This window comes from Mus caroli, chromosome 12 (assembly GCF_900094665.2).
Source record: "Mus caroli chromosome 12, CAROLI_EIJ_v1.1, whole genome shotgun sequence".
Classification (NCBI taxonomy): domain Eukaryota; kingdom Metazoa; phylum Chordata; class Mammalia; order Rodentia; family Muridae; genus Mus; species Mus caroli.
The window spans coordinates 94994637-95011320 of NC_034581.1; the positions used below are offsets into that span (position 1 = coordinate 94994637).

The 16684-nt window shown below is 46.2% G+C and overlaps 1 protein-coding gene across 6 annotated transcripts in view; it reads right to left on the reverse strand.

Annotated features, from left to right (window-relative positions):
- Positions 1-16684, reverse strand: part of Ttc7b (tetratricopeptide repeat domain 7B) — a 215049-nt gene that overhangs the window by 74259 nt on the left and 124106 nt on the right. For all 6 annotated transcript variants that reach the window (XM_021179207.1, XM_029484578.1, XM_029484576.1 and 3 more), the window contains 5 exons: positions 11981-12064; positions 10960-11064; positions 9275-9392; positions 7276-7333; positions 1888-1960 (listed from right to left, as the gene is read on the reverse strand). In XM_021179207.1, the coding sequence (XP_021034866.1) occupies positions 1888-1960; positions 7276-7333; positions 9275-9392; positions 10960-11064; positions 11981-12064 (438 nt within the window). The remainder of the gene's footprint in view (positions 1-1887; positions 1961-7275; positions 7334-9274; positions 9393-10959; positions 11065-11980; positions 12065-16684) is intronic.

A 16684-nucleotide genomic window follows, 5' to 3' on the forward strand; every position in this document is an offset into this window, starting at 1 on the left:
AATTCAAGCAGGCCCACATGTAACCTTGGTCACGGGTGCAACAGCTGCTCAACATGTTCTCTTGTGTGTGTGTGTGTGTGTGTGTGGTGTATACGTGTGTTACCTATGGTTATTACAGAGTACCAAGGAGCAGCATCTTACCCACTGCACCATCTCTCCAGCCTCACATGTTCTTGGAAAGCATGAAGCCCGTGGTTACATGTTCAGTAGGCATTTGAATACTTATCTCGTGGGATCAATAGAAAGGAGAATGTGAAGTTGGATTTCCAAACAGAGTTGGAGACAGAGCATTCTGACACACCTGCCCAGGGGACTCCTACGTGGCCTCTCACTCTATGCTTTGACTCTCCTACCTCTTCCCAAATCTTCAGGAACCTTAGCCCTTAGGAGAATCCACGGCTTGCTTTCCCAAAGCCTGTATTCTGAGTTCAGTTCTACACGGCCCTACACCTTAAGTGCTGGCTATGAGGCTTTCTTTGGAACCCTACAGTCATGGCTGTTAGAGCTGGCCACATGATTCATTGGCAGGGAGGAAGCTCAAGTACAGAGAACTGAGATGACTTGAGCACAGCACCCCAAATCCCTGTCCCAGTCAACAAGGACACACTCACTTAGAGCCTTGGCGCTTCAGTATTACATGCCTACGATCCTTGTGGATAGGTTGCACCCAGAGACTCCATCTACCTATCTGCTTTCTAGGGTGCCAACCTCCTATGTGATTGTCCCTCAGCCTTAAGTAGGGAGACAAAGGCAGCCATCCTCATTGTGCTAGTTTACAGGGATGGCCATATGTGTAGGGGCAGAGGTGAGGCTCAAGATGATGTCGTTAGAGAGGATTGGATTGAAGGGTTCAGAGCTGGCTCCTTCATTCAAAAAGTCTTCCTGGGTGTCAAACACATACCAAGCACTGTCAAGTTAAGACAACGACAATGGCAGGCATGGGTCCTCCCCTCCTGCACCCTCAAGTGGAAAGAACTGATACTATATAAGGAAGATGATTTCATGAGGAGGCTCAAGGACAATAGATGGTCAGTGCTCAGCACACTGTAAGCCACACTCCACCAAGGACAGACCTTTCTAGGTAGGTGTCTTGACCTCTGTTCCCAGGTTGCCAAGGGGAGCCACTTCTTAACACTATTCTGAGGCAACTGGGAAGGATAATGCATACCTCAGTCCAGCCTATAGGGCATGACATATCTCTGGAGCCAGCATCAGATTCACTCTTCCAGTCTGCACTCAGGAATGTGCTGGGGTCACCACCAGCATCTTGCACCTACCTGGTGGGCTGCCAAGCATCTGGCTGAATTTCAAGAACAGGTAGGAGGGAGTAGGGAAAGGGGTACTAGAATGTGAAAGGCAGCTCAAGATGCCCCTGGGAAGATGAGGGCCAGTAAGACTTGGTCTTCTAGCAAGAAGATGCAACAGTGTGTGTGAATGTTCACATCATCTCTGCATTTTAAAAGGGTTTGGTGTCTGGTTGATACCTTCTGGCATTTTCCAGTTACGCATAAAAACCCTTGTGACAATCAGGCTCCAACCAGTGACTCAATCCCCGTCACGAAGCTCAGCCCTGGGTTCCACTACTCCGCTCCTGTTAGCCAAGGCTAAAGACTCTTTGGTGACCTCTGGAGTCAGGGTACATTCCCTGTCCTGCACTCATCTTGACATCTGACCCCAGGTTGTGTATTTACTCTCAAGAGTGCAGCCTGGGCCTTCTGTCTTCACAGCACATGTTCAAACAGACTTGAACCCCAGGGTCATTTCTGGGAGGAGTTAGCTTCCTCTTCGAGCAGTGTCCAGCTTCCTCAGTTAAGGAAGGACAGCCTTATCATAGGAGCTGGAAGGTAACATTGCACACCAGGCTTAGGACACCTTAGAAACACTGACCTGTCTGGAGATGGCGAGCTGCAGAGCCAGGTAGAAAGCTGCTTGGTGATCTGTAGGTGACAGGCTATGGGCCCTGAAAAAGTATTCACCGCTATTAGAACATTAGGCCACATTTGCTTGCCCTATCATCATAAACTGTCTTCACGTCTGCATTTTGGTGTCAAAGCCACATTTCCAGCAGAACTATTTATCATTTCCTTAACCTTTCTCCCACATTCTGACCACCATACACAGATATATCACAGGAATGTATTTTTGGCTTTTGTCCAGCACCTAAAATGGCCATCTTGGTTCCCATACCTCAGAGGAGCCTAGAGATAAGGAATCCAAAGGCCCCAAGGTCTGGCTTCTGCAACAGACAGAAGCCCAAGTGTCACACTGGGTCACAGTAAAAATCAAGTGTACAGGTAAAATCAACTGAAGAAGTATTCACCCCTTTTTAGTATAAACTCTTGGCCAGACAATGGCTACTTTGGCTAAGTTTTATGTGACTTTAATGCACTTCATCCAAATTTCTAGATTTTAGAAAAACCATATGAAAATCAAAGACCAGCTTTGCTTATAAAATGAGGGTTGAACCGGGGAAAGAGAAAGACACCCATTGATTCTGAAAACTCTACTACATCCCATGCAGTTTACTAACTGTGTTCCTATAACCGTGTTGTGTAAGAGTGTGGTAGGACATTAGGCTTGGCAGCATTAACTGGCCTTGTTGTGGGATGCAAAGACGTTGTCTTGGCTGACTAACAGACTGCAAATATAATCGGTTTTTTTTGGCTTTTATGTGGAAGTTAATTGTATTTCATCAGAAGCAATTCAAAATGTGATAGTTTACAGGACCTACTTCTGCATTTAACAGACTTGTAGGAAGAAAAAACAAACTTACTTAGGTAAAAGGGACCATGGAACAGACTAATTACAAACTGTGGGTCTTGGATAGCAAACAACCATCTTTGCTCTGACAACATTCAGTGATCAAAGGAGGCACTTCTATCAGGAGAAAGCAAATTCAAGATGAAACAGAAAGCTAAATCATTACAGAGTCATCTGTGGCCAGCTTGCAAACTTTTCTATAGACACAAGGCCTTTTAATTAACTGTTAGTCTTCCATGGGAAAAAGAAAAAAAAGACTTCTAATAGGCACAACCTAGAAAACAGGCAAACTCCGTGACGCTGGGCACTGTTTGGGCAAATGCTGTATGTGCAGGGCTGGGGTTTGCCCTTATCTAAACCTTTTAATTTATGTTCTAAATGTAATTGTGTATGCTTATATGTGCAGGTAAGCTTGCCTGTGTGTGCATCATCTGGAAGACAGAAGTACCTTTCTGATTATTCTTTACATTCTCTCTCTCTCTCTCTCTCTGTCTCTCTCTCTCTCTCTCTGTCTCTCTCTCTCTCTGTGTCTGTCTGTCTCTGTCTGTCTGTCTGTCTCTCTGTCTCTGCCTGGTCTCTCCATGTCCATGGGGCTCAAAGTCATGACTAGACTGACTGGCCCCTTAGCACTGTGGGTGCTAGGAATCAAACTCAGGACTGCATGCTTGCATAGTGAGCACTTTACCCACTGAGCTCCGAGGCTCCTTTTGTTAATTAATATTGAGCAAAGCAAAAAACTCAGTCCTGGGAAATCCTTACTAGCAGTCCAGCTGCAAGCTACAGCCTCTGCACTCTTCTGGTCTGGGTTTAAGAGATGGAGGCTGCAAATCCATCACTACAGTCCAGCTTGTATGACTTACAAGCACTGGCTCTTCATGAATTAACACATGAAAGGGTTTTTCTTGGGTGTTGAAAAGGTGAGGTGAACATGTCATGGTTTCTGTCTTGCTCAATTATCCAAGGAAAATGACTATAAAAGCGATTAAGAAGAAACATTTTATTACGTAAAGTAATTTTTTTATCTCATTTTCTTTCAAAAAATAATAAAGCCAGGTTTCCACAGCCATCAAAAATGATTTGTCAGAACCTTAATTTTTCTCAGTCCAGTTTGTATTTTTCCATAAACTAAGTTATATCATGGTTGCTTCTATCCAGTGCTAATGGAGTGAGAAGCTGGCAGCTGATCTGGCGAATTCAGAGTGTGGATTTTTTTTTTTAGTTATGGCCAAAGGCCCCACCCTGGTCTCAACAAAGGATTATGAATCACTAACCACAGGCCTGTAAAAGAAACAAACTAGGAGTGCTAGCAATTGTGGTGTTTCCAAGGTGCTTTATGGTAACTTCTAAAGAATTTCCAATGAGGCTAATAACAAAAAAACGCAACTGCCAATTTCTAATGAAGTGTACCTTAAAACGTGTAGTTTAAGTGCCTTGTTTGCAAGGTAAATTAAGTTGACTATTTCAGCAAAAGAAAGGGGGTAGGTAGGAAGTGACAAACAAAACAAGAAAGAGTAAGTGGGGGGTTGCTCTCTGCGGGTGCCACATGCCTTGCTGCAGTTGTATGGGGCGGCTCAAGCAGCCAAGCTTCCTGAGGCAAGGGTCCTTTGGTAGGCTTACTGCTAACTTGCTCAATGCCCATCTAACTGCAAGCCTACATGGACCTAGCAGCTCCACAATCCATCCTTGGGCAGGAGCACAGACCACTAAAAGTTCCATCACAAGATGCTCATGGTGCTTCTATTGGCAGTGTGCCTGTACCTTAACTAATTCAGTTCTTCTCCTATAAAAAGGAGGCCGCCCATATATCCATCCATCCTCCCACCTGCCCTCCTACCCATTTTACCCACCCACTAACTAGACCCCAGCACATCTAGTGAACTCCTAAATTCCATGTCCAACAGCGTCTGGAGCTGAGCCAGGAATCTAGGTAATGCGTGTCAGTTTTCATCCTGGCTTATAATGCACAGATCGCACAGCAATGGTGACTACCATTTATGAAGCATCGACTACAAGCACCTTACCTAAGTACACCCAGAAAAGGAGACAGAAGCAGAAATGGAGTGGAGGGAGGGATGTGTGAGGCTAAGGCTTGGTCTTTATGCCATCACCCGGCTGCCCTGGTTGGCTAATTTTCTCTCCAAGTCCCCCTCCTTTCTGATTACAATGGGCCCAGAACTCATGAATGCACACATGGTTTACTCAGAGCTCTTACACTATTTACACATCTTTAGCTTGGTGGTTCTCACTGAAAGTCCTACATTCTGGGGACAGCTCATCCTCAATCTATCATCCTTCACACACACACACACACACACACACACACACACACACACAAGCTAGGGGGAGGAGCCACAGCAAAGTGAGGCTGCACGTCCCATGCCGCCCTGAGTGGCAAATACAGATGATGTCATGCCACTACCTCCCCCAGGAGCAGTGTTTACCAGTGCACCACGACACTTGCTGTCAGCATCTTTGGGAATGCTTTTCTCAATAGGATGTGAAAGTTCAGTGAAGCCAGAGCTTACAGTGCTGCACACATGGCATTTTCTTCACCATACTTTTGTTCAACAGACTGGCTGAGGTGACTTACGGGTAAGAACAGCTGATATCTCAATATCTGGATAGAGCTTCACCACTCTGATATATTCAGACACTGCCCCTTTGAGTGCCTCAGAGAACAAATCTTTCTAAATCCTGGCTCTAGTTATGATTAAGACTTCATTTTCATAGGCTGTATCTGCAACCCTATCCCTCTTTTAAATGTACCACGTTTTTTTTTTCAAACAAAAGAAATAAACAATAAAATCAGAAACAAAATAACAGTATAAAATATAAAATTTGGGTGAAACTTATATAAAATGCATCGAAAAATACTTCTCCCCTAAGTGATTTTAAACGATCTATTTGCCTTTAAGAAGTACTACAATCTTTCTTATTTACTTAAAGTCTTTTCTTTAAAACAGCAATGTCTACGTGACTCAAAGTCACTGTGCGCATTTGAAGACCATTCTGCATTTCACACAACAGTAACTTAGGTTGGCCTTCAACAATGTACTCAGTTAGGCTAGGAGGGGCTCTGCTCCTTAGTCGCCTTATGAGCAAACATGTTAAATCTCTTTGAATTTAAGCCTAAGCAAAAAAGGAACAGAAAAGAATTCAGGCTGACAGAACAGCTGTTACATAACCCTCCGTTACCCAGGCAGCCCCAGGCAGACCACCGCCGTGGCTGTTTTTAGAGAACCCGTAAGATGTGCTGATTTAAGGAAAGTGAAACAGATGTGGCGGCCACTTTCTGAAGCATCCATGTGTGGGTTTGACAAATAAGAACTGGAGAAAGTAAAACCTGGAACCATCGGAATGGAAATGCTTTCATGCTCTGGGCTGAGAAACACTAATCACAAAAGCTGAGCCCAGAGCCCGGGTCTGTGCAGATGTGGGCTGGTGCTTCATGTCCTTAATCAAGAATCAGAGTGGCAAAGGGAAGGAGTAACGGACAGGCCTGCCTGGAAACTGAAACAGAGAGGCAGGGGCACTTTCCAGTAGCAAAACCAAGCAATAATGACTGCACGAAAAATACACATGGATGGCAGGACAGACCTACACACGCAGTTCTGAGGAAATGATCTAACAAGGTGGCCAGTACAGGGAAGGCTCATGAGGTGTTCAAAGAAGTAACAAGGTAACATGGTTTTAAGAAGTCAATGTAACTCGATGTATTTAAAACAAAAGGATCAATTCCAATTCTAGATTTCACCTCACAGGGCTGTATTTTCAGGGACCCATTTAATATTGATGATTTATTATACCTGCAATGAGTAAAACCGAGTACAGGTAAAACTACCTAGTATCTGTAGATCCCGGCTCCTCACTGGGTCCAATCTTCGTCCATGAGACTCCATTCCCTCTGGCACCTCACCCCCACACCGTGATGACATTATTGCTGCTCCTGACTGCCCAGGTACAGAAGGGAGCATGGGGCACTCATCTTTTATAATGACAATGCACTGTTCTATGTTCATGAAAGGCCCAAGGACAGAGATAAGAGCCAAGGTATTGTGGTGTGAGGTAGGACGGGGAGTTTGAGATGGCTGCTAGGATGCTGTTTCAGAGACTTTCAGATCTCTAGCTTCTTCAACTCTTAATGTAAAAGCCCGCAGCTTGACAAGCAGAAAAAAGCCAGGAAAAAAAAAAGGGACCTCTTTTCAAGATGATGACAAACGTCTTTAATAAAGGAACGATCTCCCTAGACAAAGTGTCTTACCTTTCTTGAGTTAAAATCACTTTTATCAGGAATGAATAAAAAGTACCCAAATGAATAAACAGATTAAAAGTATAGCCAAACAGGGCAAGGAATGATACCCTACTTCTAGCTTTGAGGTTTCATGTTTGCTGCTCAAGACATCCTCCCGGAGGCAAAGCACTGTTTACATAATCTTTAAAAATACCCTGCCCCTCTCGCTCCTCATGTTCCGTTGTCACTACGTACAGCAAGTGAAAAGATGAACTCCCACTCACCTCTGAAACGCAAGAAGTGCCTTCCTCTGCAGGCCCTCCTGCATCCCTCGCAGAGAAGCTGAGAAAAGGGTTCTGTTAGTAGGTGTCAAGAGAAGTTGGGGTGGGGTGTGCCCATACTAAACCCACTACAAAAGCCATGCTAGATGTACCAAGCTCTGAGTGCCTACTGCAGCAGGCACTGTTAGGACAGGACGCCCAGTCCCATTGCTAAGGCTTTGCTCTGTCTATGACCAGTGGACATCATTGTGGAACAATATCAAGGAAACAGTGTGAGTTTCAGGGCCTCCTCAGGCCTATGTGTCACATAGGCTGTCACTCTGAGTGTGAATCCAATCTATCGCTATCACTACTTTCAGGCACATTTCTGTTAAAAAGGAAACCTGGAGTATGCTGGTGGGGTGAGGTGGGGTGGGATGGGGTTGGAGGCAGGATCATTTGGAACTCCAGGAAGAACACCCTGGGTCCCCAGGTAGACATGTAGAAGCATCTCTGCCAGGATGGGTTCAGTCAGGGCTCAAGCACTGTGAACGGATGAAATGCTATCGAAGACTCTTTGGGACTGGGTAGCTATGACCTTGGGCCAAGGACTCTTGGCCTGATGCTAGTTTAACTCATGCTGGCTAGTGGCCAGGACTCTAATACCTTGATGTCAACATAAAAGATGGCGCTTGCCAAAACCCAACATGGATGTAAGAATATGAGTTCACAGGAGTGAGGCCTCCTGGCTGTGAGCAAACACTTCCCTGTGTAAAACAAGAAAAATGGCTCCCTTATAGTCTGCCTAAGGACTAAGAGGGTACTTTTTACTGGAGTAAGGAAGAGCCCTGAACACCTGTCTGCAGCTGCACTGAGGTAGACCCTGATCTAATCGCTGCACAGGGGCAGCTCCTGCCAGCCAAGAAGTTAACAGTGGGAGGCTGCCCTCAGGGCTACTCAGAACCCCAGTGGATCTATAGAGAAGATCCTCTACTTGACCCAACAGAACTTTCAATGCTGTAAAAGGCTCAGCAGGGTGTACTGGTTCTAAACACCGTTGAAAGGTAGACTCGGAACCAAGAATTTATGTGGGTAAGTCTACAGCATTCAGACTTCTCTCTGAAAGTTGAAATTTGAAGACATGCTGAATATGGCCAATATATTGTATATGCATAGAAAAGTAGCCAGAAATCTAGTAGCAAAAAGCAATTGACATGCCAAACATGCAATATTTTAGGGTAGAGAAGGGAACGATTTGGGCTAATTTGTAGGAGTCACAGTAGTATTCTATTCTACTGTGACTGACAGGGCAGTGGAGGGACTCTCCAGGAGAATGGTCAGATCTTGCCTCTTGCCCTGGGTGGCACTTCGGAGCAGTTTGCCTTGTTCTAGTCATTAAGTTACATATTTGTATTTAAGGTTTTTTTTTTTTATATTCATGTTATATTTTATAAAATGTTAAAAAATTAATCATAAAATATAAAACATAACTAAGATTCATTTTCAAGGTATTAAGATTTATTTTAAAGCTAAAAAACCCATCAACCAAAACTTTTCAGCATATCCAAAATATATACATCATTGTACTTGAGAGCCATGGGTTAGCTACACTGCATATGTACAGATTTGTGAGTTAAAATGTGGGAATGAAGAAGTGCACAGACCCTGGCCAACGAAGGGTTGATCCCTACAAGATTTTGGCTCTAAATTCTTCTATACTACTGTACCTAAGACCCAATATCCATCTTTTCCCTTAGGAACTGGCCAGGGTGAGGGTGTGGCTGTGTTGACTCATCTCTGGAGGCCTTGTTCTTCTTACTCTCAAGATGGATTCCCAGCACCTGCTGGCCAGGTACCTGGGCACCACAGCCTCAACTACGACCCAACTCAGGGCTTTGACATTCCCCATAACCAGACCAGGATCCAGGACGCCTGGCTTTTGTACCCTCCACAGACAGGAAACTACGAGACACTGCAGGGTGGTCTTGGCCTGGGGGTGGGGGTGGGGTGGGGCTTCTCTCACCATCAGTGGCTTGCAGACTATACGTGAGCCCCAGAGCTAGGTAGCCTTTGGCCTTGAATTCTGACGTTTTCTCTCCCACATCAACAACAGTTTTGGCAAACTTCTCAGCCTCTTCCAACTGAAAGATACGTTTAAAACAGCCTGTCAAACTCATAACATCACTTCCCATGAGCACCTGCTGCTAAACGTGGGGTTCTGGTTTGCTTTGGAAATAACCCCCAAACCTCCCGACTTTACCCTGGCAATTCTCTTTTCTTTACTGAGCCTTTCAATAGTCCACAGGATGCCTAGTTATCTTTCCTTAAGTGTTCCCTTTCTGCTTTTTGCCTTCTTTTCCAATGCTGCTTTGTATCTACTGGGCTTCTCTCTTTTCCACCGTCACCGTTTACTCCATGGTTCTAAAATGGGGATGGACTCAGGGCTCGGAGGCCAAATGAAGTATGGCTAAAAAGAAAACAGCTCTTGAAATGTCTTGTGTTTGGGTCTTCCCCTTTAATCATGAAATAAAGAATGCATTTAGACTTGAATTTTCTTTGCCACAAGCTGTAAAAAATTTCCCAACTTGACCTATTTTACAGAACACAGAGCATGGGCCTTGCACGGGTAGATTCCTGTGGGGAATATGTACCTGTAAACTGCACTCTCAATGAGTCACAACTCTTCACAACACACTAGAAAAGAGATTGGTTTCTTTAAAAGTGTGGCAGTGGAGGGCCTGAGCCGGATGTAGTGGATGGGAATTCACTATACTCTTGATTGCTGAGGCCTTTGAAAACGTGAATAATAAAATGGTAAGAAATGATATATAGAAAAGGCTTCTTACTCCCATCTTTAACCAAGGCTTGCTTGGGTGGTTAGGGACCGGTTTGTAACAGTGATAAATGGAGCCACCGTTGGGAGGAGGGCAGTGGTTACTTGTGTTCCAAGACAAGGTACACACTGATGCTCCCTCCCAGGCCCTCAGCACTGTCCCCTCTGCTCACAGCCCCAGACTGCCAATCACAGGAGCTTGCCACACTATGGCTGTGAGCCTATGCCTGCTTCCTTCAGGGGACTCACACAAGGGATCACTTTCTTTGCAAGGCTTGCTTTTCTTCTCTTGGGTGAGAATACATGAAAAACAAACAAACAAACAAACCATGCTATGGGGCTATAAGGGAAGGAACCCCCAAATTAGCAGGGAGTCTTGGGCCTTAGGGCAAATTACTCTACATCTACAAAACTAACTGGATATGAAACTGAATCAAAGACATGAAAACTCCACTGTAGGAGAGAATCATCTATGCCTCCAGCTCGGCAAGCTAGCCAGCTTTCTGTTTTCTAATGCTGTGTTTGCTGAGGTTCTAGAACCTGGATAAGTTAGACCACTGCCACACGCAAGTCTGAAGAGTGCTTGTGAAGGAGGATGCATGAGGGAAGCTGTGTTATAAATCTAGAGGCAGAGAGTAAGATTTTAAGTCAAAGGTGACTAGAAAGCTTTGGGACCTTCTCAGTCCTACATGTCCCACACAGTGAGCTGCGTCTCTCTGAGCATGAATCTAATCTAGCCTCTCATTGATATTTTTCAAGCATTTCCATTAGAAAGAAAACCTGAAGCATGCTGGAAATCTACAACTCCCATTGGGCAGGTGAGGCTTGACAAGGAAGCATGGAGGAAGTGTGGAGGGGAGAGACTCCCCACTTACCCAGTGGAGAGAACCCACACAGAGCTTGGCTGCCAAGAGCGGGATGGTGGCGTCGTCCGGCTTTAGCCGGATGCATTCCTTCAGCACCTTCACAGCACGGGCGGACTGCACGGGGACAGAGCAGTTGTGTCAAGCTCATGGAGTCTGACAGAGGAAACAGTCTAGCCTTCTCAAAGGGGTCAGGGTCTGTGAGAGCCACAGCCTGGGGCCCAGCATGACAGAGAGTGAACTCTTATCAAGAGTGAGTTGAAACAGGCCCCTGATACCTGCCTAACTCACTCCCTGCTTGTGTAGCCATTGCAACAACAAGAAAAAAAAATAGACTGCAGTAGTTTATACTGTTATAAAAAATAAACACCTAATTAAAAGCATACTACACTGTTTGTGAACTCAGTCAGCACATATAGTATTCCATGTGAGGCTTCACAATTCACTGCATACCAGACTTACTATGGTTGCCTCTTTATCAAGTGTGCATATGGCAGAGGTGACACACCCTAAATATTTGTGCAAGCTTCTGCATGCATGTCTGGTAACTCTTGAGGTAGGCACATTACTCTATTTTACTAAATGACATGTCCCCTGTCACTCAGCTATGAAAGCACCCCAGGCTTCCACCAAATAGCAGCAGTAAGCCATGGTTTTGGCAAGCATCCTCTGCCGCTCAACACTACAGACTGTTGGAGAGAACCCAAAGACCCTCCCAACTCAGCCCAGCCCCCACTCATGCACACGCCTCCGGGACATGTTTATATCTCAAAAATGATTCGAGACTTAACTTTAATCATGAACATTGCACATGAGTGAGTCATGACATGTTTTTAAAAAGAAAAATTAAAAATTCCTCACCTTAGTGCTATGTCCATCTTAGACCCTAAATAAATGTAGTGGTCCATTATGGAAAGGCCATAGCACAGTTTAGAATGGCGTCTTAGCCTTTATGAGGTAGTAGGTAGGGTACTTTCCTCACGAGATTCAGCAGCATACATCTGGATGGCGTGGCAGGGGTGAAGAGACTCACCTTCCCAGCAGCCATCAGCGACAGAGCAAACTGGTACCAGAGGTGGAACTCCTCGAAGGCAAACTTCATGGCTCTTTCTAAGCACTGGTCGGAAAGAAAAGACAATGCTTATACACTGAGAACGGCTACGGACAGACCTGTGTGAGTCTGCAGCCACAGTATTTAATTCTGCCAATTCTATTAACCTTGAGGGCCTAGAACTCTCTACCCTCTGAGACATTCCCTCACCATGCCAAGCGTGGTGCCAGAGCTGACTCACACATGAGAGCAGTTTTGCTCTGGGCAGGCAGAGATGGAGGCTGTCACAGAAGCACCAATCTGACAAGTATCCATGGGCAGGAAATAGGAGCTCTGTGGGATGTGATTTTAGTTTTCAGAAGTGACATTTACAAGAATGGCCGAGCCATGCTGGTGAGAAAAGAACCTGTGGGGAGGAGGAAGAGGAGCGGACACTGCACCTCAGTGTGGCCACCACAAGCCCAGTGAATCCAATCTGGAGGTAGGGCTGGAACCATGGCATCTTTGAGGTGACAGCTGCTTTCCCAAGTTACTTCTTCTCTTCTCTACCCTGAGATCGCCCGCTATCATAGCTGTGTTACTGAGCTGCCCTCACTTTCCGGCCTCAGCCAGCACCACTAGAGCAGGCCACACCCAGGCTTCTTGGCTTCTCCAGTAGCAGCCAGCCTACCGTGGCATACAGTTCAGGAGCTGCCCTCTTAGATAGCCAGGTCCCTGCAGAAGAATGACAATCATCTCAGAGATATAAGAGGGCCATCAGAGGCAGGTGAGGTAGAAGACCACGACAGCGGTGAGAGAATGGAATGTTCTAGGAGCTTCAAAACTCACAACATGCCCAAGTTAGAGCCAGAAAGGGCAAGCTACAGGAGGAGGGTGGGCGACATTTCTTTTGAAGGGAAAGGTAAGAGCACCATGGAGAAAGGAAACTCAAGTGGAGACCCTGGGGAGAGGCTATGGAAGGATGACACGCTCAGAAAGGGCCTCAGGAAGAGAGCAATAGGTTGAAAAACAAGCCAAGCAGATGCAGGAGCTAACAAAGCACCCGGCTCTTCAAGGATACTGTGCAGCACAGAGAGGAAAGCAGGCCTTAGGGCCAGAGGAGGTAAGATGGGGCAGGTGAGGAGGGAGGCAGACTCTGTGGAGCCAAGGCTGGAGGATGGAGGTAGGTCGTCTCATCATGTCCTCATTTCCCTGTGGTGGTGACTAGAACAATCTTCAACAAGGAGGGCTGAGCAGACAGAGAGAACACAGAGGGAACACACCAGGCCCCAGAAGACACAGAGCAACAGGCCCCAGCGCCAGGCCAACCTGTGATGAGGCAGTGGCTACAAGTAAAAGGAAGGACTGAGGGGGGTGTCCACCCAGACATTGCTTTCTTTATCAAGGTGGAGTGAGGTGACTGCTAAAATGAAATGAAGTTACAGAGTCAAGAGAGATACAGCAAGGCAAAGAAAAGGCTTAGATGACCAGGCCCCTCCAATGCTCATGTCAGGCTGCCTCACACCAGCCTGGGTGTGCCATGCAGCTAGAACACCTCACGCTGGCTTTCCCAACAGTGCTCAGAAGCCAGGGCTGGAACAGAACATGGTGGAATTTTCATGGCTAATGGACAGGGAAGGGCAGAAAGCAGGAACTAAGAGTCTCATGGAGGGGGTGACACACAAACAGGACACATAAACACATGAGGTAACACAATAAAAGCAAAATGGCGGGGTGTTGGAGAGGAGAGAACAACTCTAGCGTTACTGGGGACTGGGGATGGTTCAGTTGGTCAAGTGCTTGTGGTACAAAAACTCGGGTACAAGGACCTGAGTGAGTCTGGATCTCTAACTGTCATGTAAAGCAAGCCAGGTGTTCCTGTGAGGCAGACCGGAAAGGTCCCTGTAGCTCACTGACAGTTAATCTAAGCTAGTCTGCATCCGTTGTCTCTTGTTTTAGCAAGAGACCTTGTCTCAAAAGTAAGGTGGAGAGCCACTGAAGATGACTAATGTTAACTTGGTTTCCTCACATGCCAGCGGTATACCTTTACACACGAGAATAAGTGCACGCGCACGCATGCACATACGCTCGCACACACCGACTCAGGTCATCAGGTTTGATGGCAGGCATTTTTACTCTCTGAGCAGTTTGGCCAGCTCCATTTTTGTTGTTTATTCTTTTTAATGATCAAAGGTAGAGTCATCTTGGTTTTGCTAAGACCCTTTCCTGAAGTTGTAGCAATTAGGATTAAATTATAGTGCTACAAGATCAAGCAAACTGGCTACTGGACAGACAGAAACAAGAAGTCCACAATTATACAGAACCGGACTTCTGAAAGAGCACAGCCAGGTATGGTGGCGTGCGACTTTAATCCCAGCACTCATGAGTCAGAGGCAAGTGGATCTCTGTGAGATAGAGGCCAGCCCAGCCTACATAACGAGTTCCAGGCCAGCCAAGACTGTAAAAGAGACTCTGATCAGAAAGGCGGGGGGGGGGGGGTTGGGGACAAAGGATGAAAGAGCAGGCTAACGTCACAGGTTAGTATGAGAAAAAGAAACTTTACATCAAAAAGCACTATGACTACTTACTCATAAAGAAACTATTTTCAATTGAATTTTACCTCAATATTTCATAAAGCTCTGTTCGGGGCAGACTAAAGACAAAGAAAAGTAAAGCCATAAAGCAAAGAGCAAGACAGACTCTGTCCACCTGCACGGAATACAGAATACCTGTCGTCTTAGCCCAAATCCAAATTTACACTAAGTAGTCACTACCTTCTTCATTTTAGAAACGAAGTCCATCTGAGGCCCTGCCCACCACAAACGGGGCTAACGTGTGGGCTGCCGTACTTGTGTGGCGAGGCTCTTGGTAGCACTTGCTGTGTAGCTAGGCACTATTTTGAGCATTGCCTCCTTTGATCATACTTGCACAGCACAGGAAGGTGCAATTACCATGCTCCTTGAAGGGACAGGAGGCTGAAGCACAGGGATTTAAGTGACACATGGCATCTCAGTGAGCTGATTATAGAGCCAGCTGTGAATCCAGCAGCCTGGTCCCAGAGTCTGAGCTCACAATCATGGCAGCAGTGGATGGCCCAGATGCCAATGACAGTTGCTCACTGTCAAGCTTCACTCAGCGTGTCATTCCTGCTGTGTACAGTATTGTGTACTGAACAGGGGCAGGGGCGGGGGGCACTCATGATCCCTAGGGATTTCAGGCTCCAGCAGAACTCTTTCTGCTAATGAGGTGTCTGCTCCCCAAGCCTCTCTGGGATGGATCCCTGAAGCTATTCGAGACTGAGACCTTTACATTTTGCAGAATTTTCAAGAAACATCACTGATTCCATGACAGCCAGCCAAATGGAACATTTCCAGCCTATCTTTAAAAAGCACTCAGCTTGACAAAGATCGAGGCAAGCCATGCACTCCCCCTACAGTGCCATTCACAGTCTTCTAGCTCGAACCTCTCTCAAGACTACAGCAGCCCGTATCCCATGATAAGCCACGGAGGAACCATAAAGAGAGTCAGAAACGCTGGGGATGTACACATAAGGGCTGGGGGTACAACTCACTGGAAGTGTACTCCCCTAGCATATGCAAGGCCCTGGGCTACACACACACACACACACACACACACACACACACACACACACCAACCAAAGACCCTAAGAGCTTCAGCCAAGTGTGCTGGTACATGCCTGTAGTCTCAGTACTTAGGAGGCTGAGGTGGGAGGCCAGCACACAGTAAAGCACATAGTGAGACTCTGGCTCCAAAAGCAATGAGAGCAGCTGGAGGAGATGGCGTGGAGGGTGAGAGGTGAAGAGGTTAAGGCTGCTCTTCCAGAGGATCCAGGCTCGATCCCCAGCAACCCACATGGCAGCTCACAACCATCTGTAACTCCAGTTCCACAGGCTCTGATGCCCTCTTTTGGTCTCCTTGGGCACCAGAGCTGCCCCTCCCCTCCCCTCCTCCCCCCCCAAAAAAAAACAGAGAGAGAGAGAGAGAGAGAGAGAGAGAGAGAGAGAGAGAGAGAGAGAGAGAGAGAGAGAGAGAGAGAGAGAGAGAGAGAGAGAGAGAGAGAGAGAGAGAGAGAGAGAGAGAGAGAGAGAGAGAATGTGAAAGACAATAATGATAAACTAAGCTCCCTCCAGATCACAGGTGTATGTGTTCTGTGTCACAGCTGATAGCCCTGTCTTCCTGTGGGCTCTTGGCATCTCTGCTACACAGTTCCAGCTCTGAACATGTCCAAACAGCTCTAGATGTTCCAAATTCTTGATACCATCCAAGGTCAGTGTTGGACTATCTAGCAAGTCCTCCCTTATGTTTTCAGAAATATCCAGAAATACACCACTAAGAACTCAGGTTGCCCAAAGCTCCATTACAAGAAGAGACTTGTGTTGTGTCTGGAGACTTGATACCCACAATCTTCTTAGCCGGGGTGGGTGCTCACCCCACTTGTTTGATGACCCTTTTAAGAAACTGCAAACATCTGTATGTGACACAGTAAAAATGGTCAGTTTTAATGTGTGTAAGGAGGTTGGTGAGGACATATGCTAATGAGATACAATAAAGAACACTCATAATTCAGCAGCGTTCCTAGTGGAAGAGAAGTCCCGATGACAAGAGACTTCTCAGAAGGCAGCAGGTACAAGGGCACAGAAGTGGGAGGAAGGGACGTAGCTGAGAAGCTGTTGGAACCCACAGACG